General features: G+C 53.5%; 2 protein-coding genes across 5 annotated transcripts in view; one reads left to right on the forward strand and one right to left on the reverse strand.

Annotated features, from left to right (window-relative positions):
• Positions 1–1,153: 1,153 nt before the first annotated feature.
• Bhlha15 (basic helix-loop-helix family member a15) lies at positions 1,154–3,702 on the forward strand. The gene has a single exon (XM_035443157.1). The coding sequence runs from the start codon at positions 1,154–1,156 to the stop codon at positions 1,745–1,747; it is 594 nt and encodes a 197-aa protein (XP_035299048.1). The 3' UTR covers positions 1,748–3,702.
• Positions 3,703–4,484: 782 nt separating this feature from the next.
• Positions 4,485–17,278, reverse strand: part of Tecpr1 (tectonin beta-propeller repeat containing 1) — a 28,680-nt gene continuing 15,886 nt past the window's right edge. For 2 of the 4 annotated variants that reach the window (XM_027413607.2, XM_035443156.1), the window contains 14 exons: positions 16,997–17,152; positions 16,129–16,278; positions 15,881–16,038; positions 14,452–14,579; positions 13,242–13,344; positions 11,206–11,302; positions 10,993–11,072; positions 10,304–10,360; positions 9,603–9,783; positions 8,964–9,103; positions 8,264–8,370; positions 6,707–6,813; positions 6,294–6,413; positions 4,485–6,180 (listed from right to left, as the gene is read on the reverse strand). In XM_027413607.2, coding sequence (XP_027269408.1) covers positions 6,079–6,180; positions 6,294–6,413; positions 6,707–6,813; positions 8,264–8,370; positions 8,964–9,103; positions 9,603–9,783; positions 10,304–10,360; positions 10,993–11,072; positions 11,206–11,302; positions 13,242–13,344; positions 14,452–14,579; positions 15,881–16,038; positions 16,129–16,278; positions 16,997–17,152 — 1,686 coding nt within the window. In that variant the 3' untranslated portion in view covers positions 4,485–6,078. Of the gene's footprint in view, positions 6,181–6,293; positions 6,414–6,706; positions 6,814–8,263; positions 8,371–8,963; positions 9,104–9,602; positions 9,784–10,303; positions 10,361–10,992; positions 11,073–11,205; positions 11,303–13,241; positions 13,345–14,451; positions 14,580–15,880; positions 16,039–16,128; positions 16,279–16,996; positions 17,153–17,278 lie in introns of those variants that run through there. The other 2 variants (XM_027413608.2, XM_027413609.2) reach the window with 2 other exon arrangements.

The following is a 17,278-nucleotide window of genomic DNA, read 5'->3' on the forward strand; positions in this document are numbered from 1 at the left end:
CTCGAGCCCTTAGTACCCACAGGGTCCGCTGGAAAATTCAGGGTGTTGTGGGCCAGGGTAGGAGAGGTCTTGCCAGCATGTTCAGGGATGTGGCCGCCGTTCCTGTAAGATTACGCAGGGTGGCTTATCCTAGACTCTGTTCTGAGCCTTAACCCCAAGGCCAGGTGCACTGGCCAGGTGCAGTCCGGGGGTTTCCCCCGCCCCAGCGGGTCCCCAGAGACGCCACGGGCTCTCAGACCCAGAGGGAGAGGGGAGGCGGGTCGGCACCGGTCCTCAGAGTGGGGGGCGTGGCCGCAGGTGCCGCCCTGACCCCGCCCAGCGAGCTCATTTACATGCTTCGCGGCGGCCCCGCCCGTGGTGGCTAAAGCTACGTGTCCTTGTCCCCCGTGGGCAGCCTCAGCGCGTGCGGCCTCGGATCGGATCCCCAGGTAAACCAAGGGGTTGGGGGAACTGGGTGGGACTACTGGGAGGGGACCCAGAGGCAGGACCAGATGAACGGCTGGTTCGGGGTGGGAGGAAAAACACAGATGGTGGCTCCCACTCAGACTGGCTAGTGCCATCCACGTGGTGGAACCGGGGGCTGCTGCAGGGCCTGGGCAACTGTCAGTCCGACCTGTGAGCTGTCCTGTGTGCACTTACTGCGGTTCTGGTTCTGGTAGTGTCTGGGCCTGTGTCATGTCCAGGAGAGCTATAAACATGATGTATAACGGTTGCTGCCTGTCCCTGGGACAACTTCCAGTGTTGGGGGGGACCCCATAAGCCAGGGTTGGGACCTGTTCCTGGGTGGTTTAAACAAATGGTCAAGGGTCACCTGGGCTCAGGAGGCACTTGCAATGGTAAGAGGCATGGGACCTGAAAAGGGTTCCCAGAGCAGTGGGCAGGGAAACTGCAGTGAAAGCATAGTGTCTGTGGGAGATCAACGGGCTGTGGGAGCACAGGGGAGTCAGCTCAGGGCTCAGTGTGAATGGGAAGGACACAGGTGGCACTATGCACCAATGGTCAGCTACACCGGCTAGTCATACCATTGCACTGGAGAGAAGTGATGAGACAGCCATGCTGCATGCACACTGACCGAGTGACTGAAGGAGGGGCTGTGTTCTGAATTTCAGTTTGAAGGGCCTCTTCTGGCCACCACCTCCTGGGAAAACAAGCTATGAAGACCAAGAACCGACCTCCCCGACGCAGGACACCCATGCAGGACACAGAAGCCACCCCTGGAGAGCAGACTCCTGACAGACCCCAGTCAGGCTCAGGGGGGTCGGAGCTGACCAAGGGTCTTCGGAGTAGGACTGCCCGTGCAGGTGGAGCGAGAGCAGAGGTCAACCGCCGGCGACAGGGGTCTGGGAGCCGCAGGGAGAACAGTGTTCAGAGGCGGCTGGAGAGCAATGAGCGGGAAAGACAACGGATGCATAAACTCAACAACGCCTTCCAAGCACTGCGTGAGGTCATCCCGCATGTACGGGCCGACAAGAAACTCTCCAAGATCGAGACTCTCACACTGGCCAAGAACTATATCAAGTCACTGACCGCCACCATACTCACTATGTCCAGCAGCCGCCTTCCGGGGCTGGAGGGGCCGAGTCCTGCACCAGGCCCTAAACTCTACCAGCACTACCATCACCAGCAGCAGCAGCAGCAGCAGCAGCAGCAGGTGGCTGGGGCGACACTGGGTGCCACCGAAGACCAGCCCCAAGGCCACCTGCAACGGTACTCTACACAGATCCACAGCTTCAGAGAGGGGAGCTAGCACCCGCTTTGGGCTCTGGGGTGGGTTGACAGTGCTGACCTGGCCTGCTCATCTTAACTCTGGTCCCTTCATGCCACAGACCCGACTGATGATGACACTATTGAGGTTGTTTAGGGGATTTTGTTGTTGACCAGAGACTCTTGTGTGGCCCAGGCTGGCCTGGAACTCCTCATCCTGCCTCCACCTTCTCTATAGCTGGGATTACAGGCACGCATCACCACATGGTGTGGTGCTAGGGACTGAACCAAGGGCTCTGTGCATGCTAAACAAGCAACGAGCTACATCCCGCAGCCCAAGGTTCAGTCTAGAGACTTCATTTTCCTTGAAATTCATCTCAGCCACCAACATGGGGCAGTTTTTCCTAGCCACCCAGGGGACAGTGTCAAATCATATTGAGGTCCAAATCTCTGGGGAAAGCCTGCCCAGTCCCTGTAGCTCTTTCTACAAAATAGGCAGGATGGGAAAGTACTTGCCTTCCTCACAATTCTTTTTATGTGTGGTAGCCAAGGGGCAATTCCAGGGAGAACTTGACTTACAAATGTCCCTGCTACTGCTGAGCCTAAAACCCACCCTGTATTGTGGGGCTACATGGAGGCTGGGCCCAAAGTGTCACCCAAGGCTCACCAGGGACTATTGCAAAGCCAAGATGGCTCTTGTTCTGCAGGAGCCAATCTTGGCAGCCCAGATAACCTGGGCCCAACTCAACAGCTGGGTTAGAAAGGCCTCATAGGACTTGACATGGATAAGGGGGGGTCTCTGTTTTTCCCAAGTGGAGTTCTGGAAAGTTAAGTACCTCAGGCTGTGGCTTACCAAAGCCTGAGTGGGGCCTGGGATCTGAGGCCCTGTGTGGAGACCAGGCAGGGTCTTTATGAGGAGGACCCTCAAGCCGCTGTACAGGGATAGACTTGCTCTGGACCTTTTGCAGGCTTCCCACACCTGTACCCCCGGCCTCCATCCCAGGGGCGCACCGCCATGCTTAGTAGTTTTCATTTGTCTCGCCTTTGCCCCTGGTGTATGGCTGCCACGTGTTTTTCCACAGGCTCATGGGACTTAGCTCTTGGTACCTTTGGTGTTTTCTCTGAGGCGGAAGCTGGAGTGACAGGCTTGCCCCTCCCCCAAGCTGGTCATTAATAACGAGGATTGAGTGGTTGGCAGCTAGCTTCCTCAAGCCCAGCTTCCTTCTGTGGGGCGTTCCTGCTCCACTGGATCTGCCAGGCTTCACTACTTAGCTGTCAGCTGCCTCTCCTTCCTCCCTTGTCTTTCTACCCAGAACTGTCCTGGGGTTTCTTGGGGTCAGTGCCCCCCCCTTTTTTTAGAGTGACAGGAATCTCACTATATGTAGCTCAGATTGGTCACAAATTATGCAGCCCAGGCTGGTTTTGAACTTGTGCTTAGCCCACTCCTGCTTCAGCCTCCTAGGCACTGTGAACATAGGTATAGGGGGACAGCCCTGGTGCTCCATGAAACAGGTGATAGCTACACTGGGCCTGGGGGTGTTGATCTCTCCATCTCAGTGAGACTTGGGTTTTGGTCTGGTCCTTTCACAGATCATAGGTTGGGTAGACTGAAAGCCTTTGTGTTTGTGATTCAGGGATGGTTACTGGGAAAGGTCAATAGTTAGGGAATTTGCCAATGTGAGCTGAGGCCAGGCACAACTCCAAGTTGGAAAGACGGAGCCCAGATATTCCTTGCTGTGGGGACCTGCCCAGTGGAACACAAGAGGCCTCTGCTGATGGGACAGTACTACAAACCCAGTGGCTGGCTTCCAGATGAGCCAAGGCCAGAGCTCAGCTCCTTTTGCTGGATCTTGCCTAGAAGCACAGGAGGAAGGGAAGATATCCAGCCAAACTTCTGCCCTAAGCCCAGGGCTGTCCAGGGTCACTGCCTTGCAGGACCACAGCCTTGTGGCTCTTTGTGCCCCCCGTGAGCTGGTCCTTGCACCACTCCCTGCTTCCCAGAGGATGGCATGGGCCTAGATGTTCAGTTCTTTACTGGTGACAAACAGGGCCTATATGTCCCTTGGGAGGCTAGGAGACAAGTCTGTGATGCCAGTAAGCCCTGATGGTCTGTCTCCTTGTCCCAAGCCCAGGCTTGTCTTTTTTTTTTTTTTTTTTTTTCTGACATAGGTCTCACGTAGTCTAGGTTGACCTCCAACTTGCTAGGTAGTGATGGATGAACTTCTGATCCTCCTGCCTCTACCTCTTGCGTTGGGACGGACTACTGGCATGTACCCCCACACCCAGTTTAGTTCTGGGGATTGAACCCAGGGCTTGGAGCATCTTCAGCAAGCTCTCTACCAACTGATCTCCATCCCTAGCCTGGTCTCATCATTCCTGGTAGGTAACTGGGGAGGGGAGAGAAGAGGGCGGGGCTGAGCTGACTCAAGCCCCTGGATGAGAGGGATAGAGCTTCCCCCACACCAGGTCACCTGGACTGCGGAGCCACCAGAGCTGATCAACTTCCCATCAACACAAGCAGAGAAACAGGAAATGTGACCTGTCTGGAAAAGGCCAAGATGAAAGGGAACAGCCTGGGCCCTGACGTGAAAACATTCCTTCAATGACTTGAACTGGCTCTTTTTTCCCCTAATGGTTCCTGTAAAGTACTAATGAAATTGTCAGCTGCATCTTGAAATGAAAAGGAAAAGATTTCACTGCCACCATGCTTTGGTCCTAGGCACAGGTACCTGGAGACCTATGCCTTTTATCCCAAATGTCTAATAAAAATACATCAGTCATGCCATGCCATGGTAGAAATTTTTATTAAATAGAGTATCTGAGGAGTCTAGACAGTTTGGTGCCACTGAGGGGGTAAACAGTTGGTGCTCAGCGGTGAAAGGATGTGTCATCCTGGCTAAAGGGCAGAGTGACACCCTCGTAGTGCTCTGTTGAGAGCCATCTGCAGCAGAACACATGGGTCACGGTTGCTAGAGGACAAACCAGGATGCCCACTTGGAAACCTGATACTGACATGCAGGCAGGAGGGTGATCCTGGAACACCTCTCTGCACATAGATGTGTCTAGTCCCACCTCTGGAAATGCCGAGGACATGGGGCTCCTAGATGTCCTTGGGATGGGGCCTCAAAGTAGTTTCCTCTTAGCTTCTGGGGACACCCCTCATGCAGAATGGAACCCTTCCTGACCATGACATCACATGGAAGATTCCAGGACAAACCAGTTAGGGGTAAGTCTGTCCTGTCTCAAATGAACAAAGATGGGGCTCTGGCAACTCCTGGGTGGTGTCTGAAACATGAGACATCACCTACTGGGGCACACACACCAGGGGCCAGTGCTTAGGCCATGCCAGGCAGGCTAGAGCTCTCATCTCAGGACAGCAGGTGCCTTCTGCCCAGCCCTGGGGTACAAGATAGCTCTGGCCATACCCTCTCCACAGGGCACAGGATTCCTCACCCAAGTCTAGGGTGCAGGGTGCCTCCACCTAAACCTGGCCCCCCTGCAACAAGATCCCTGGCAAGGAGGCCCCACCCCCATATCTGAAAGAGGGGCTACATTGGAGTTCATAGTGGTGACTCTCTACATGGAGACTACCTTGCAGTGCACCCCAGGAGGGGTCCCCAAACCAGGATAAGACCCACCAGGTTCCAGAAGCAGGGTCTCATGTAGCTCAGGCTGGCCTCAAACTTACTGTGGAGCTGAGGGTACCCTTGAACTCCTGATCTTCTTGCCTTCTGAGTACTGGGATTACAGGCATGTACCATCATGCCTGGTTTATTTATCTAGATTTTTTTTTTGTGTGTGTGTGATAGTCTTGCTATGTATGTAGTCTTGGGTGGTCTCAAACTCACAATTCTCCTGCCTCAGTCTCCTGAGTGCCAGGCACATAGGCATTAGCCATCAAGCCCAACTCCTTAACTTTTGAAGCAAAACCCCATTTGGAAAACCTGCTGAGGGTTGACCGCAGACTGAGGCTTGTAGACCTGAGCCTCACAGCTGTTTCTCCTGGGGGTGATTTGGGGTCTCCAGGTGAGGATGGTCCCTCCCAGGATTTGCCTCTTTAGGGCCAGAGTTTCTGGAGGGCTCTGAGGTCCTGGCCTGGAAAGCTGGGAGGTATAACAGGGAGGGATCAGGGCTGAGAGCCCCAGGCAGTGGTCATCTCCTTCTCCCTCCAACATCCCACACAGACTTGGGACACCTGTGGGACTGCTCCCAGTCACAACTCTAGGCATTTTGTCAGTGCTTCAGAAATGGCTGACTTTGGCCTGACTGCCCGTGCATGTCTGGGCCTGGGTGATGCCTTCCATACTACACAAGAAAGGTTCAGTTCCAGTCCTTCAGGATCAAACCATCCTTGCCTCTGGTTGAGGAGAGGCTTCAGCAGTAAACGGGACCTTGAACATGGGCCTCCTGTTCCCTGGACATGTTCCTGGGTACCATGGTGGCATTGGCCCGGACAGAGATGTGGTCCCAGCCTCCCTACAAGCAGAAAGCCATGTATGTCATTTAGGAACCAAGTTTTCTCTCAAAGGCTCTCCCCCCCCCTCCCCATGCTGTGTCTGGTGCACATCCCAGATTGGCAGTGCACTTACTCCAATGCCATAGTCCCAGCTCTGCCCTTTGGGCTCCCGAGGCTGGACACCCATGCGACGACACACTGTCCCACGGCTCAGGCCATGGCTTCCCTGGACTTTGTTGGCAATTACCCAGACCTGGAACAGAACTTTGTTGGAGTTCCTGGCCCAGCTGCAGAGGGGCAGCTGGGTATGGGGGCGGGGGTGGGGGGGGAGAGACTGAGAGGAAGAAAGGGAGGGAGAGGAGGAGGGATGCTGTGGGGGGGAAAGCTGTGTGGGTGAGAGTGAGAGAGAGAGAGAGAGAGAGAGAGAGAGAGAGAGAGAGAGAGAGAGAGAGAGAGAGAGAGAAGGGAAGCTATGTGGTTGAGAGAGACCAGAGAGAAGACCCTCTTCCCTACTGCCAGTAACCTGTCCTCCCCTCCCCTCCTCACCTGGTCCAGTGGCCCCACAGACACTTTGCGCACATTGTTGGATACGTGCTCCCAACTGGAGCCTTGCGGGTAGCTGGGGGTGATCCCTGCTCGGTACCACAGGTTCCCTGGACAGAGAAGCAATGAAGGTCATCGGCAAAGCCCTTTGGCCCATCTTGGCATGCTGTGGGGTCAACCGCCCGCTCCCCATCCAGTCCTTCACACCCAAGGGCTCTTGATGACCCACAGCCAGGAGCCTGGGCCACAGCCAGCCCTGTCTCTCTGTGTTCTAGGCTTCATAATCGTGTCATTGTGCCTCCTGGGGCTGACAGCCTTGGCCTCTCTGCTGAGGGAGAAGCCGAGGACAAAGAATGTTTTAAGCAAATAAAAAGAAAACCGGATCTGGATGCAACACCCTGGACTCCAAGACTGTTTTTGTTTTCTTTTCTTTTTCAGTCTCAAGTAGCCCAGTCTGGCTTTGAACTCCTGATCCTGCTGCCTCCGTCTCCCAGTATTGAGATCACCGGTACACAAGCCACACCCAGTGTCAGGGATTGAATTCTGGGCTTTCTGTGTGAGAGGCAGGTGCTCTATCAACTGAGGTTTTCAGAGATGGGATTTCATTATGTAGCTCAGGACAGCTTCAAACTTTCCTTTCTAGGACAACAGAGGTCATAAGACACGCTCTAGCCGGGCGTTGGTGGCGCATGCCTTTAATCCCAGCACTCGGGAGGTAGAGGCAGGCGGATCGCTGTGAGTTCAAGGCCAGCCTGGACTCCAGAGCAAGTGCCAGGATAGGCTCCAAAGCTACACAGAGAAACCCTGTCTCGAAACACCCCCTTACTCCCCCCCCCCCCCGCGCCGCAAAAAAAAAAAAAAAAAAAAAAAGACAAGCTCTACCATACCCGCCTTCAAGTTCTGAGACAGGGTCTCATGTGTTCCAAGCTTGCCTTGAACTTACTGAGGATGGCCTGAACTTCTGATCCTCCTGCCTCTGCCTCCCAAGTGCTAGGATCACAGGCCTGTGCTACCATGGCTCCAAGTCTTGATTCTGCTTTTCCTACCCTCTCATCAATACAATCAGTAAAATCTTGAGAAGAATGGGACAGGGCCCTGTCTGAGGTGACAAAGGGATCAGAAATGGCCCAGGGCTGCCTATGGGGCTCCTATGTCCCACACCCAGGCACTACTAAATGACGTTCTAAATGCATCCGGGGCTGGTGTCATAAACTGAGTAAGTTAGGGAAGAGACTAACTGACATTTCTGGCCTCATGTAGGGCTCCTAGGGGCTTTGCTGTTTTGTCTTGGTCCAGGTCCTGCCTGCATGGCTCCTGAGGGTCAACACTGGGCTGAGCTCCAGTGTCCAGTCTCTATGTTAACCACAATGCTGGAGGGTGACCTTAACAGGTAAAGTTCCTTGTCCTTAGGGAAACAACACAGATAGGTCTGGAGACTTCCAAACGATGTTTTGAGAAGCGATGACAACCCAGCCTACTTGTGGCCTGGTCACGATCATACTGGGGTATCCATGGGACCCTATCCTCCCCACTGACCACGCAGACTCAGAAATAACTTGCCGTTTTCATCCAAGGCATATACTGATGTCTGGCCCACAGACACCTGTGTCAGCTTCTGTTTGGGAGGAGATGGGATGTGATACCAGCAGTCACCTGTGATGGAAAAGCTGCCTCAGGAGGTTATTGGGAGCCCCCACACCTGTGAGCCCAAACCCAGGCCTGTTCAGTGCTCCAAAGCTCAAAGTAGGCTGAGCCCTTGTAGCCAGCCTTCAACCCCAGCTGAACAAATGTATGGCTGGGCTCAGTGTGTGCGCTGAGGGTCATGTAAGGCCACCTCAGGCTCTGCCATCCACTCAATATCCCAGGTTTGCCCAGGCTCCTTTGGGGTCCATCCTGGGTTCTGATACCAAGCCCACCTCATCCATGTGACTTGAAGGTGCCTAGCCTGGCACATAGTTGGGAGATGGACTCAGTGGCTGCCCTTCAACTCCCTGTAAAACCCAGCATAGAAAAGGCCAGCACGGCTCACACCCCGAGATAACAAGAGTGATCCCACAGCTCAGGATCCCTCACCAAAGGTGCTGTCCCAGGCTGTGCCTGTGTGGATGAGGTGGCCTCTGAGGGGGGAGCACAACTCACCCCTGAGCCTGCTCCAGCGGAAGACCTCTGAATTGAGTAAGAGACCCACCCACCATCTTAAAAGGGAAACTTCCTTCCCATGGTGCACCAGAGTGGGGCTAGAGGTGGGGGTGGGTACCACTCACCAGCTGGCTGAGAGGGCGACACAGAGCCCCGGTAGAATGCAGAGCCATCCCTGGCCACAGCCCACACCTGATAGCAGGCGCCAATGGAGACAGAGGCAAAGGGCTGGTCAGTGCCCACATGTAGCCAAGAGGAACCCTGGAGATGGAAGGTCGAGGGAGACTGCTCAGGGGCCAATGGCACCACCTGGCTTCCTCCTCTGAGGCAGAGACTCAAAGGGGGTATAATGCACCTAAGCCTGCCTGGGAGGCAGAAGGTGTCCAGGGTGGTTTGACCTAGCCCTAACTACAGTCTACCTTGGCCTACTGTTGAGCCCCTGGACTCAGGCCTCTCAAAGGAAAGATAACAGCCTGTGCACTTCATCAAGGGTTCTAAGGAACTACCGTGTCACCTGGGCCCTGTCCCCTACCCTCACCCCACTCCCAGGCCTGGAGAGATGGCGACTCTCCATGCCAACCTCATCCTTGGTACTACCTGCCTCATTTGGGTTACATATGACATCCTCCCGCCCTCTGGTCCCATTCTGGGCAGGTCTGGGGAAACCTGAGGCCAGTTGCCTCTCAAGGAAGAATCCCGATATCCAGAAGATGTTACAAAAAACAGGGACAACCCTGAAGGCCAGGAGATTGGTGCTCACCGCAGGGTTGAGTTCAGATACACCCAGGCGGCACAGGACATCTCCCTTGTCACTGACAGCCCACAGTGCAATGTGGTGTCCTCGTCCATCCACATCTGCACCCTCTGGGATGATGGACACATCGCTGAGGGCAATAGGGGCTACCTCTAGCCACGGCCCACTGGTCACCAGCTTGCATTTTCTGTTCGGGGAAATATGAGCCTGAGTCCAGGCACCAGCTGTGACAGCAAACCCCAGGACATGTCACCACTCATCACTACCTGTTGCTGACACAGGCACAGCCCAGCATGCAGAAGCTGAGATTTGGATGACCCCGACAGGGATGGGGTGAGCCATAGACTCCTGAGCTTAGGGGAGGGCAGAGCACCCATTGGGTGCTAACGATAGACTCCTATCTGTTCTCTGCCCTTCCCCCAGCTCACCCTCCAACCTATGGGCAGAGCACAGCCAGTGACATTTCTCTTATTTGTTCTTCAGAACAAACTTCAGAAAGCAGAGCACTAGGAGCCCGCAGGCATTTCCTGGGTTGACATTTACTTTGACTCTGGTTTCCCTCCCTCTGTCCCTGCTTCTTTCCTGGGGACTTATGTCAGAGGCCAGCAGATCTGGCTCAAGAGAAACCAGCATCCCCTTCCCTGGTCACAGATGAAGAATTTGGGGGGTGGGGACTGAACCCACTACCCTGCAGTTCTGTTTCTCACCTGGCCCAGCACCTTCTCCTGACAAAATCCTTCATGGTTTTGTACCCATGGTAAGAGCTGCACGAGGAAGAAATGGTGCAATCAAGATCACTTCGTGGAACTTTCTAGAAAGTGACAACGCTGCACACACTCTTTTCCCAACGTTAGGTCACATAAGCAGAGGAGTAGCTGTGGCTGCATATAGTTCTCCTAGCTGCCTCAATGTGGTCAGGGCTGAAATGTAGCTTTCAGGGGTCCCCTGAGGCCTGGGCATGGCAGCAGCTGTCCAGGGGGTTGGGCTCAGCTGCTCTGGGCCTGTCCCCTCCCCAGCATATCAGAGCATGCTTGGGGAATGGAACCTTTGGTCTGGTTGAGAGGCCTCACTGCCACCCAAGGAGAATGACCTGGACTGTCATCCGAGTCTGCTCAGAAGCCATCCAGCTGGGGCCCTGGCTTAGGTTCTTCTTGCTCATTATTCTGATAAGACACTGCACTGTGAAGGGCCTGATCCAGCCTTAGAGGCTCCTGATACAGTATGAAAACTACCCGTCCCAACTTTGTATGTAGGGTGTAGGCAGAGCTCTGTAGAGTCCCTCCCACCCCAACCCTGAAACAGCTGAGATAACAGCATTGGGGTAGGTTCTGCTACTCAGCTAGGATGGGGTAGAGGGTCCCAGCCCCAGAATCTCAGAGCACAGAGAGATGCTCACGCAGGGAAGTCACTGGCATACTGCCATCCTTCCTGGTCGGTGCCGCCGGGGACACTGAAGTCCACATACCAATCAGAGACCTGGGGGAGAGCAAGTCAGTGTGAATGGGAGACTCCCTCCCTCAAAACCCACAGACCAGTAGAAACCTGGGAGACAGGAGGGCCAGGGCTGGCAGACTGTACACATTACACACACAGGGGAGGCAGGACTCACCCAAGTCCACTGCAGAGATGGCGGCTTCGTGCCGGCCTTTGTGCACTCCTGCAGCCCTGTAGCATCACTCCACATGTACCGGTCAGTGGGCAGACCCCTGTAGCAGGATAGCAGATGTAGGGTGAAGACAGAGGACTCAGAATAGGCCACCGTGCCCAGATACTCCTGGTTATAGGTTTATACTCATCCCTGCTGGGGATACGGCAGAACTGCCTGAATAAGCCACCTCTAGACTCATTCACACACCAGGGGTAATGGACAAAATCAGAATTGCCCCAGGGCTGGGAGACCAACTGAAATCACCTTGTGTCACCACAGTGCCTGGGCCATAAAAACTAAGCCATCTATTGAAGCCAAGGTCTGGGAGTCAGCTCTCTTTCCCTTACGTTATGGCCTTAACAGTTGTGCCCCAACCCCACAAGATGTTGCATCCCTTACCCAGTAACAATGGATGGGACCTTGGTTGGAAATGACAGCTAATCTTTTTTGTTTGTTTGAGATGGAGCTTCTTTGTATAGCCCTGGCCAGGGATGACTGATCTTGCCACCGTGCTTAGATTACCCAGCTCCTTGGGGAGAGGAGATTAACAGCTCTATGGCCTTTATTTATATTTTAGTTTTAAATTTTAAGAAATCTATTCCTAGTCAGGTATAGTGGTGCATGGCTTTAATCCCAGCACTCGGGAGGTAGAGGCAGGTGGAGGTCTGTAGTTTGAGGCCAGCCTGGTCTACAGAATGAGTTCTAGGACAGCCATGGCTACACAGAGAAATCCTGTCTTGAAAAACAAACAAACAAAAGTTACATATGTGTATCTGTATATGTCTCTGTGTGAATATGCCATGGTGCCTGCAAAGGCCAGGAGAGAGCATCAGATCCCCTGGAGCTGGAATCATAGGAGGTCATGTTAACAGCTGATGTGGGCAAACAAGAGTAGAATGCGCTTTTCACCACTGAGCCATCTTTCTATAGAGACAGGGTCTAAGAATAAACTTTAAGAAGAAGGGAAGTATGGTGATATCTCTCTTACACAAATAAAGCCTGTCTGGGGGTCAGAAAATGGAGCTTGCCACTAGCTAACCATAGAAGTTTGAAGGTCTGTACAGACAGGAAGTGATGTAGCTGGGTAGAAACAGGATATAAGCCGGGAGAAACAGGAAATTCCTGTCTTCTCTGCGGAGACGCTTAGGCGGTAAGATGTGCTGTGGCTTGTTCCTTCTCGGTGATCTCTCAGCATTTTCCTCTATATCTGACTCCGGTTTTTTTATTATCTAGACCAATTAAGAACTCCTTTTACAGGGAAGGATCTGGAGAAACTGCAGTTGGTAAAAGACTATCCTTACAAGCATGAGAACTCAATTTCAACCCACAGAACCCATGTACGAAGCTGGTCAGGGGCTGAAATGGCTCAGGGATTAAGAGCTTGCCTTGCTCTCACTGAGGACCTGAGTTTGTTGTCCAGCACCCATGTTAGGAGGTTCACAACAGCCTGCAACTCCTGCTCCAGGGATCCAGCATTCTTCTGACCTCCATGGACACCTGTACTTATGTTCACAAACTTGTGTGTGCACACTTGCACGCGCGTGCAAACACACATACGCACACACAATTTAAAAATAAAATAAGCCAGGCGGTGGTGGCACACGCCTTTAATCCCAGCACTTGGGAGGCAGAAGCAGGCGGATCTCTATGAGTTAGAGGCCAACCTGATCTACAGAGCGAGTTCCAGGACAGCCATAGCTGTTACACAGAGAAACTCTGCCTCAAAAAAAAAAAAAAAAAAAAAAGACCCAAAAATGAATGAATGAATTAATAAATAAATAAAGTAAAATAAATCTTAGAGAGAGAAAAAAAAGCTGGCATGTGTGCACACATGCAGACACACTTGCACACACACCTAAAAAAGACACACCATCTAGTTACTTCCAGGCTGGAGGCCTTGACCCCAGTCCAGGCTATGCTAAACATTGCTGCCCAGCTTTTGTCAGGTCTGTGGTCTGGGCCAGACAGCACTTTCACCAAGCATCCATGCCACCAACCTGCTGGTATAGCCGGTGACAGGGTTCCAACGCTGGTTCTCGTAGATGTATACACTCTTCACATCTGACTGTGTGTAAATGTTGCTGGTGCTGCTGGCCAGGCCTGGAGAAGAGAGGAGAAGAGGCTACTGGGACCCAGGCCAGTAGCCAGGACCCTGAGACTGCAGCCAGGGACTTGGCTTTTCTGTCTGAAACCGGCTGGGAGAACAGATCAGAGCCAGGGAGGCTGAGACTGGTTATTTGATCTCAAAGGGACCAGCCTTGCTTCGGTTTCTGTCTCCTGTGTGTCCATAATTCCTTTGGGACTGCATAGTTTCCATGGGAGAGATCTGTAACAGGGTCTCACTGTATGTCCCAGACAGGCCTCAAACACACAGATCTGCTGGCTTCTGCTTCCCAAGTGCTGGAAGTAAAGGCAGGTGACAGCACACTAGGCCCCCTCCATTCTTAGAGACCCCGCTGCCCTGTTGTCTTCCTATCTAGTGCGCAGCAGGTTCCTGCTCGGCTTACCTATTAATTAGCAAAGCTACCTTGACTACACATATGACCTCTGTGAGTCTGGATGTCCTCAAAGGCAGAAGAGAGACCAAAGTCATTCCTGCCTCAAGGTCAGGGAAGTTCTTTGGCCTGAGACGTTGTAGGTTTCTGTGGTCTTGGTGGACCACAGTTCTCCAGGGTCAGCTGTTTCCCCACCATGGGATATCAGGGCTGTGGCATAGAATATACCTCAGAGTCTGCTTTTATCTCTACTTTACACACCAAACTTGGGGAATCCCTGTGGTGGGGATGACTCACTTTCCCTAAAGATTCTGGAATTTGGCATAATTGGGGAGCATGGGCTCTGGGGTTACCCCAAAGTACTATATGACTTCATTTGTGCAATGAAGTGCTGAACATACTAGAGGATCTTGGCAGCTGCTGTTCTAGAACCTTCGGGTTCCTCTGCTCTGTTGGTGGGGTCCCAGAGGGCATCTTGGAGGCTAGGCCTATTCTCTGGATTCTCAAGTGCCATCCATGGACTGGCCTGGGACTGCCCTCTGTGGAGGCTGGCAGTGGTGAAGGTCACCTGTCAGCCAGCTGCTTAAGTCTCGATACTGGGACAGCGGCCCTGGGCACTGGGAAGGGTAGCCAGATGGGATTAAGGGAGGTTATGCCCAGAAGGTTTTGGGAACTAATCTTGCCAGCCTCAGGTGCTCAGGGTCACCCTCACCTTGGAAGCAACCTCCGCCGTAGCCGCCAGTGTATACCCAGGCTGTGTGGTCATAGCCAATGCCCCACACTACTCCTCGGCTGTTGGCCTCTATAATCCGCAAATGGCCTCCCATCTGCCGCCAGAACCTGCAGTGGTGATAAAAGCCCCTCAGCCAGTTATCCAATAGACCTCACTTAGCTAAGTACTACAAGTCTGAAACCTCCATGCCAGAAAAACAGACAGCCCACTTGGCTCCTGTTTGAGTTAACCAATTCTAGAGTGGCACACAAGAGACCAGGTGTCCCTAAGAGCTTGTCCCCCTCACCCCTGGGCCACACTGACCATGGGACAGGATTCCCCTCTCAGAGCTGGGAAGTGGAGCGGGGTTGGTCACAGTGTGCTAGGTGCAGCCAGGCTTAAATGTTATGGCAGAGAGCAGGGAACGTGCCATTTAATCCTCTGTGTGAGGAACAGTGTGGTCAGCTGGCTTCCAAGCCAAACTAGGGAGGCTACCTGGGGACAGCCACTTCCGATGTAGGAAGATGGGTTGGTTTTCTGTAGGCTATGCCTACAGTGATGATTGCACTGGCTACCCGTGGGACAGTAGGGTCTATGATTCCTGGGCAGGACTATGGTCACTGATAAGGGAATCCAGAGCTTCCTTGGCAGTCCTCACCTGTCCTCTTCCTCCCCAGAGTCCTGCTCCTTGTCCTTCAGAACCTCTTATACCATGTCTCTCGGATCCCAGGCAGTCCTCAAACTCACTATGCAGCCAAGGATAACTTTGAACTTTCCATCCTCCTGCTTCTACCTCCAAGTACTGGGACTAAAGGCATGTGCCACCATACTCAGTTTATGGGGTAGTGAGGATTGAATCCAAGGTCCCTACATTCTAGGTAAATACTCTAACAACTGAAATACTCAGTGTCCTACCCCGTCCATGGTTTAAATGCCCCAACCGAGAGCCCCCTGCTCCAGGATCCCCCATATCTAAAGGCAACGGGAACCCCTCCCCACTCTCCCAAGAGCTTCTCTCTGCCCCACTCTTAAGACTTCCACCCTTAGATACACTCCAAGCTCCTCCCTTTCCTCTGTGCTTCCAGAGTACCCACACTGCAGGGTCTCAGCAGAACTGGAACAGGACTGAGCCGCCAGGTACAGCCTGGTGAGGGAGATGTGGTTTTTCTGCTTTCACCATGTAAGCCCCTTGCGGGTGGGATTAAATCCCATTCACCACACTCCAAGTACCCCAAGCTAATCCAGAGCTGCTTGGTTGGCACCACTGACCTCCAAGCCCAGCCTTGAATAGGCCTGGTGGGCCTCAGAGTCCAGGAAAATAGCTAACCACTTTCCTGACCAGTCAGTGAGAAGCTGCAGTATGTCAGTTCAGGTCCCCTTTCTAGAAACACATGGGGCCTTGGGTGGGGTGGTTATATGTGTGACTCACATCTGGTCGCAAGGTAGCAGGTGCTCACGGGCTTCCAGGTCTGGGCTGGGCTCGCTCACAAAGATGTCACCCTTGCAGGTGACAGACCAGATGGCCTGTGGGGACGGGCGTCCGTGGACCTTCCGGCTCTCACAGCAGGACAGGCTGAGCAAGGCAAGCTGGCGTGGGTATACAGCTGGTCACTGCCGGGCAGACTGAGGCCTGGGTGGTCAGTTCTCACTAAGCCCTTTCGGACCATGGTCACTCACCCAGTCATTCATGTCTTGCTCTGTAGCAGCAGCCAGGCGCACAGGCCACCTCTGTCTGGTCCTCTCAGGGGTGTAGAGGGCAAAGGAGTGCTTGGCTTCATTAAGCACGGGGACCAGTACGGTCACCTCATTTAGGAACACGTGCAGGTACTGTTGGGATGGGGATGCACGGTGAGGCTGTCACCCCGGGCAAGGGCCCTCATCTAGACCTCATTCTTGGGCCTCATGGCCCAATTGCTAGTGCTGAAGCTATACCTGATGAACAAATGCTTTGGGGCTGAGCCTGAGGCTGTGGCTCAGTTCACAGAGTGCTTGTCTAGCATGCACCAAGTTCAGTCCCCAGCACCACATAGATCAGGCATGGTTCTGTGTGAGAACCCGTTTCCCACCTGCCCCTCCTAAAAAAAATGCTTTTAAGTTGACTGCCCAGCACATGTGACAGTAGGACTCATCTCCCCAACCTTCTAGCCTCATCTCAAAGGTCAAAGTCTGGCCAAATATGATTCAAACACATGACCCCAGCACCTGGGAGGGTGACATTGAAGGACAGTGAGTTCAAGGCCACCCTGGGCTACATGGTGAGTTCCACGCCTGGCTAGTTAACTTAGTAAGGCCCTTTCTCAAAATAAAAGGACTAGGAAAATATACAGCAGTATTTGGATTGAAAAAAAAAGGGGGGGGCGCTACTGTCAGAGGGGTGCTGGCTTGGCGAGGCCACAGCAGGGCTGCTACACGTGTGCCCACATTGGGACTTTGCCAATGAGGGCAGATTCTAGAGTGAGCACCTCAAGGGCCTACTCCATGTTCCTCTCTGTGAAACCGTCCCTCGATGGTCCTCCTCCCCTGACAAGTGCTTCCCACTCCGTACCTTCTTTTCCTCATGGATCATGTAATAGATGAAGAGGATGCTGTCTCGAGCACCGTCATGCCCTGTGAACTGCTCCAGGGCCACACGGACGTCCACCCATTTGTGGGGCTTCCAGTCACACCACCACTGCAGGGCCCCAGTCTTCACCCACACCGACTGTGGCAGGGACCGACGTAACAGGCAGAGGTTACAGGCAGCTCTTTCCCAGAGCCTCAGAGCTATTCTGGCCCTTGGTCGTGCACTCACCCCTCTCCACCCCCAGTTCTCCACCCTCCTAGCATC

The sequence above is a fragment of the Cricetulus griseus genome, chromosome 4 (assembly GCF_003668045.3).
Source record: "Cricetulus griseus strain 17A/GY chromosome 4, alternate assembly CriGri-PICRH-1.0, whole genome shotgun sequence".
NCBI lineage: Eukaryota > Metazoa > Chordata > Mammalia > Rodentia > Cricetidae > Cricetulus > Cricetulus griseus.

What these genes read in the sequence shown, in the direction of transcription:
- Bhlha15 (XM_035443157.1), top strand. Translation starts at nt 1,154, where the DNA reads ATGAAGACCAAGAACCGACCTCCCCGACGCAGGACACCCATGCAGGAC.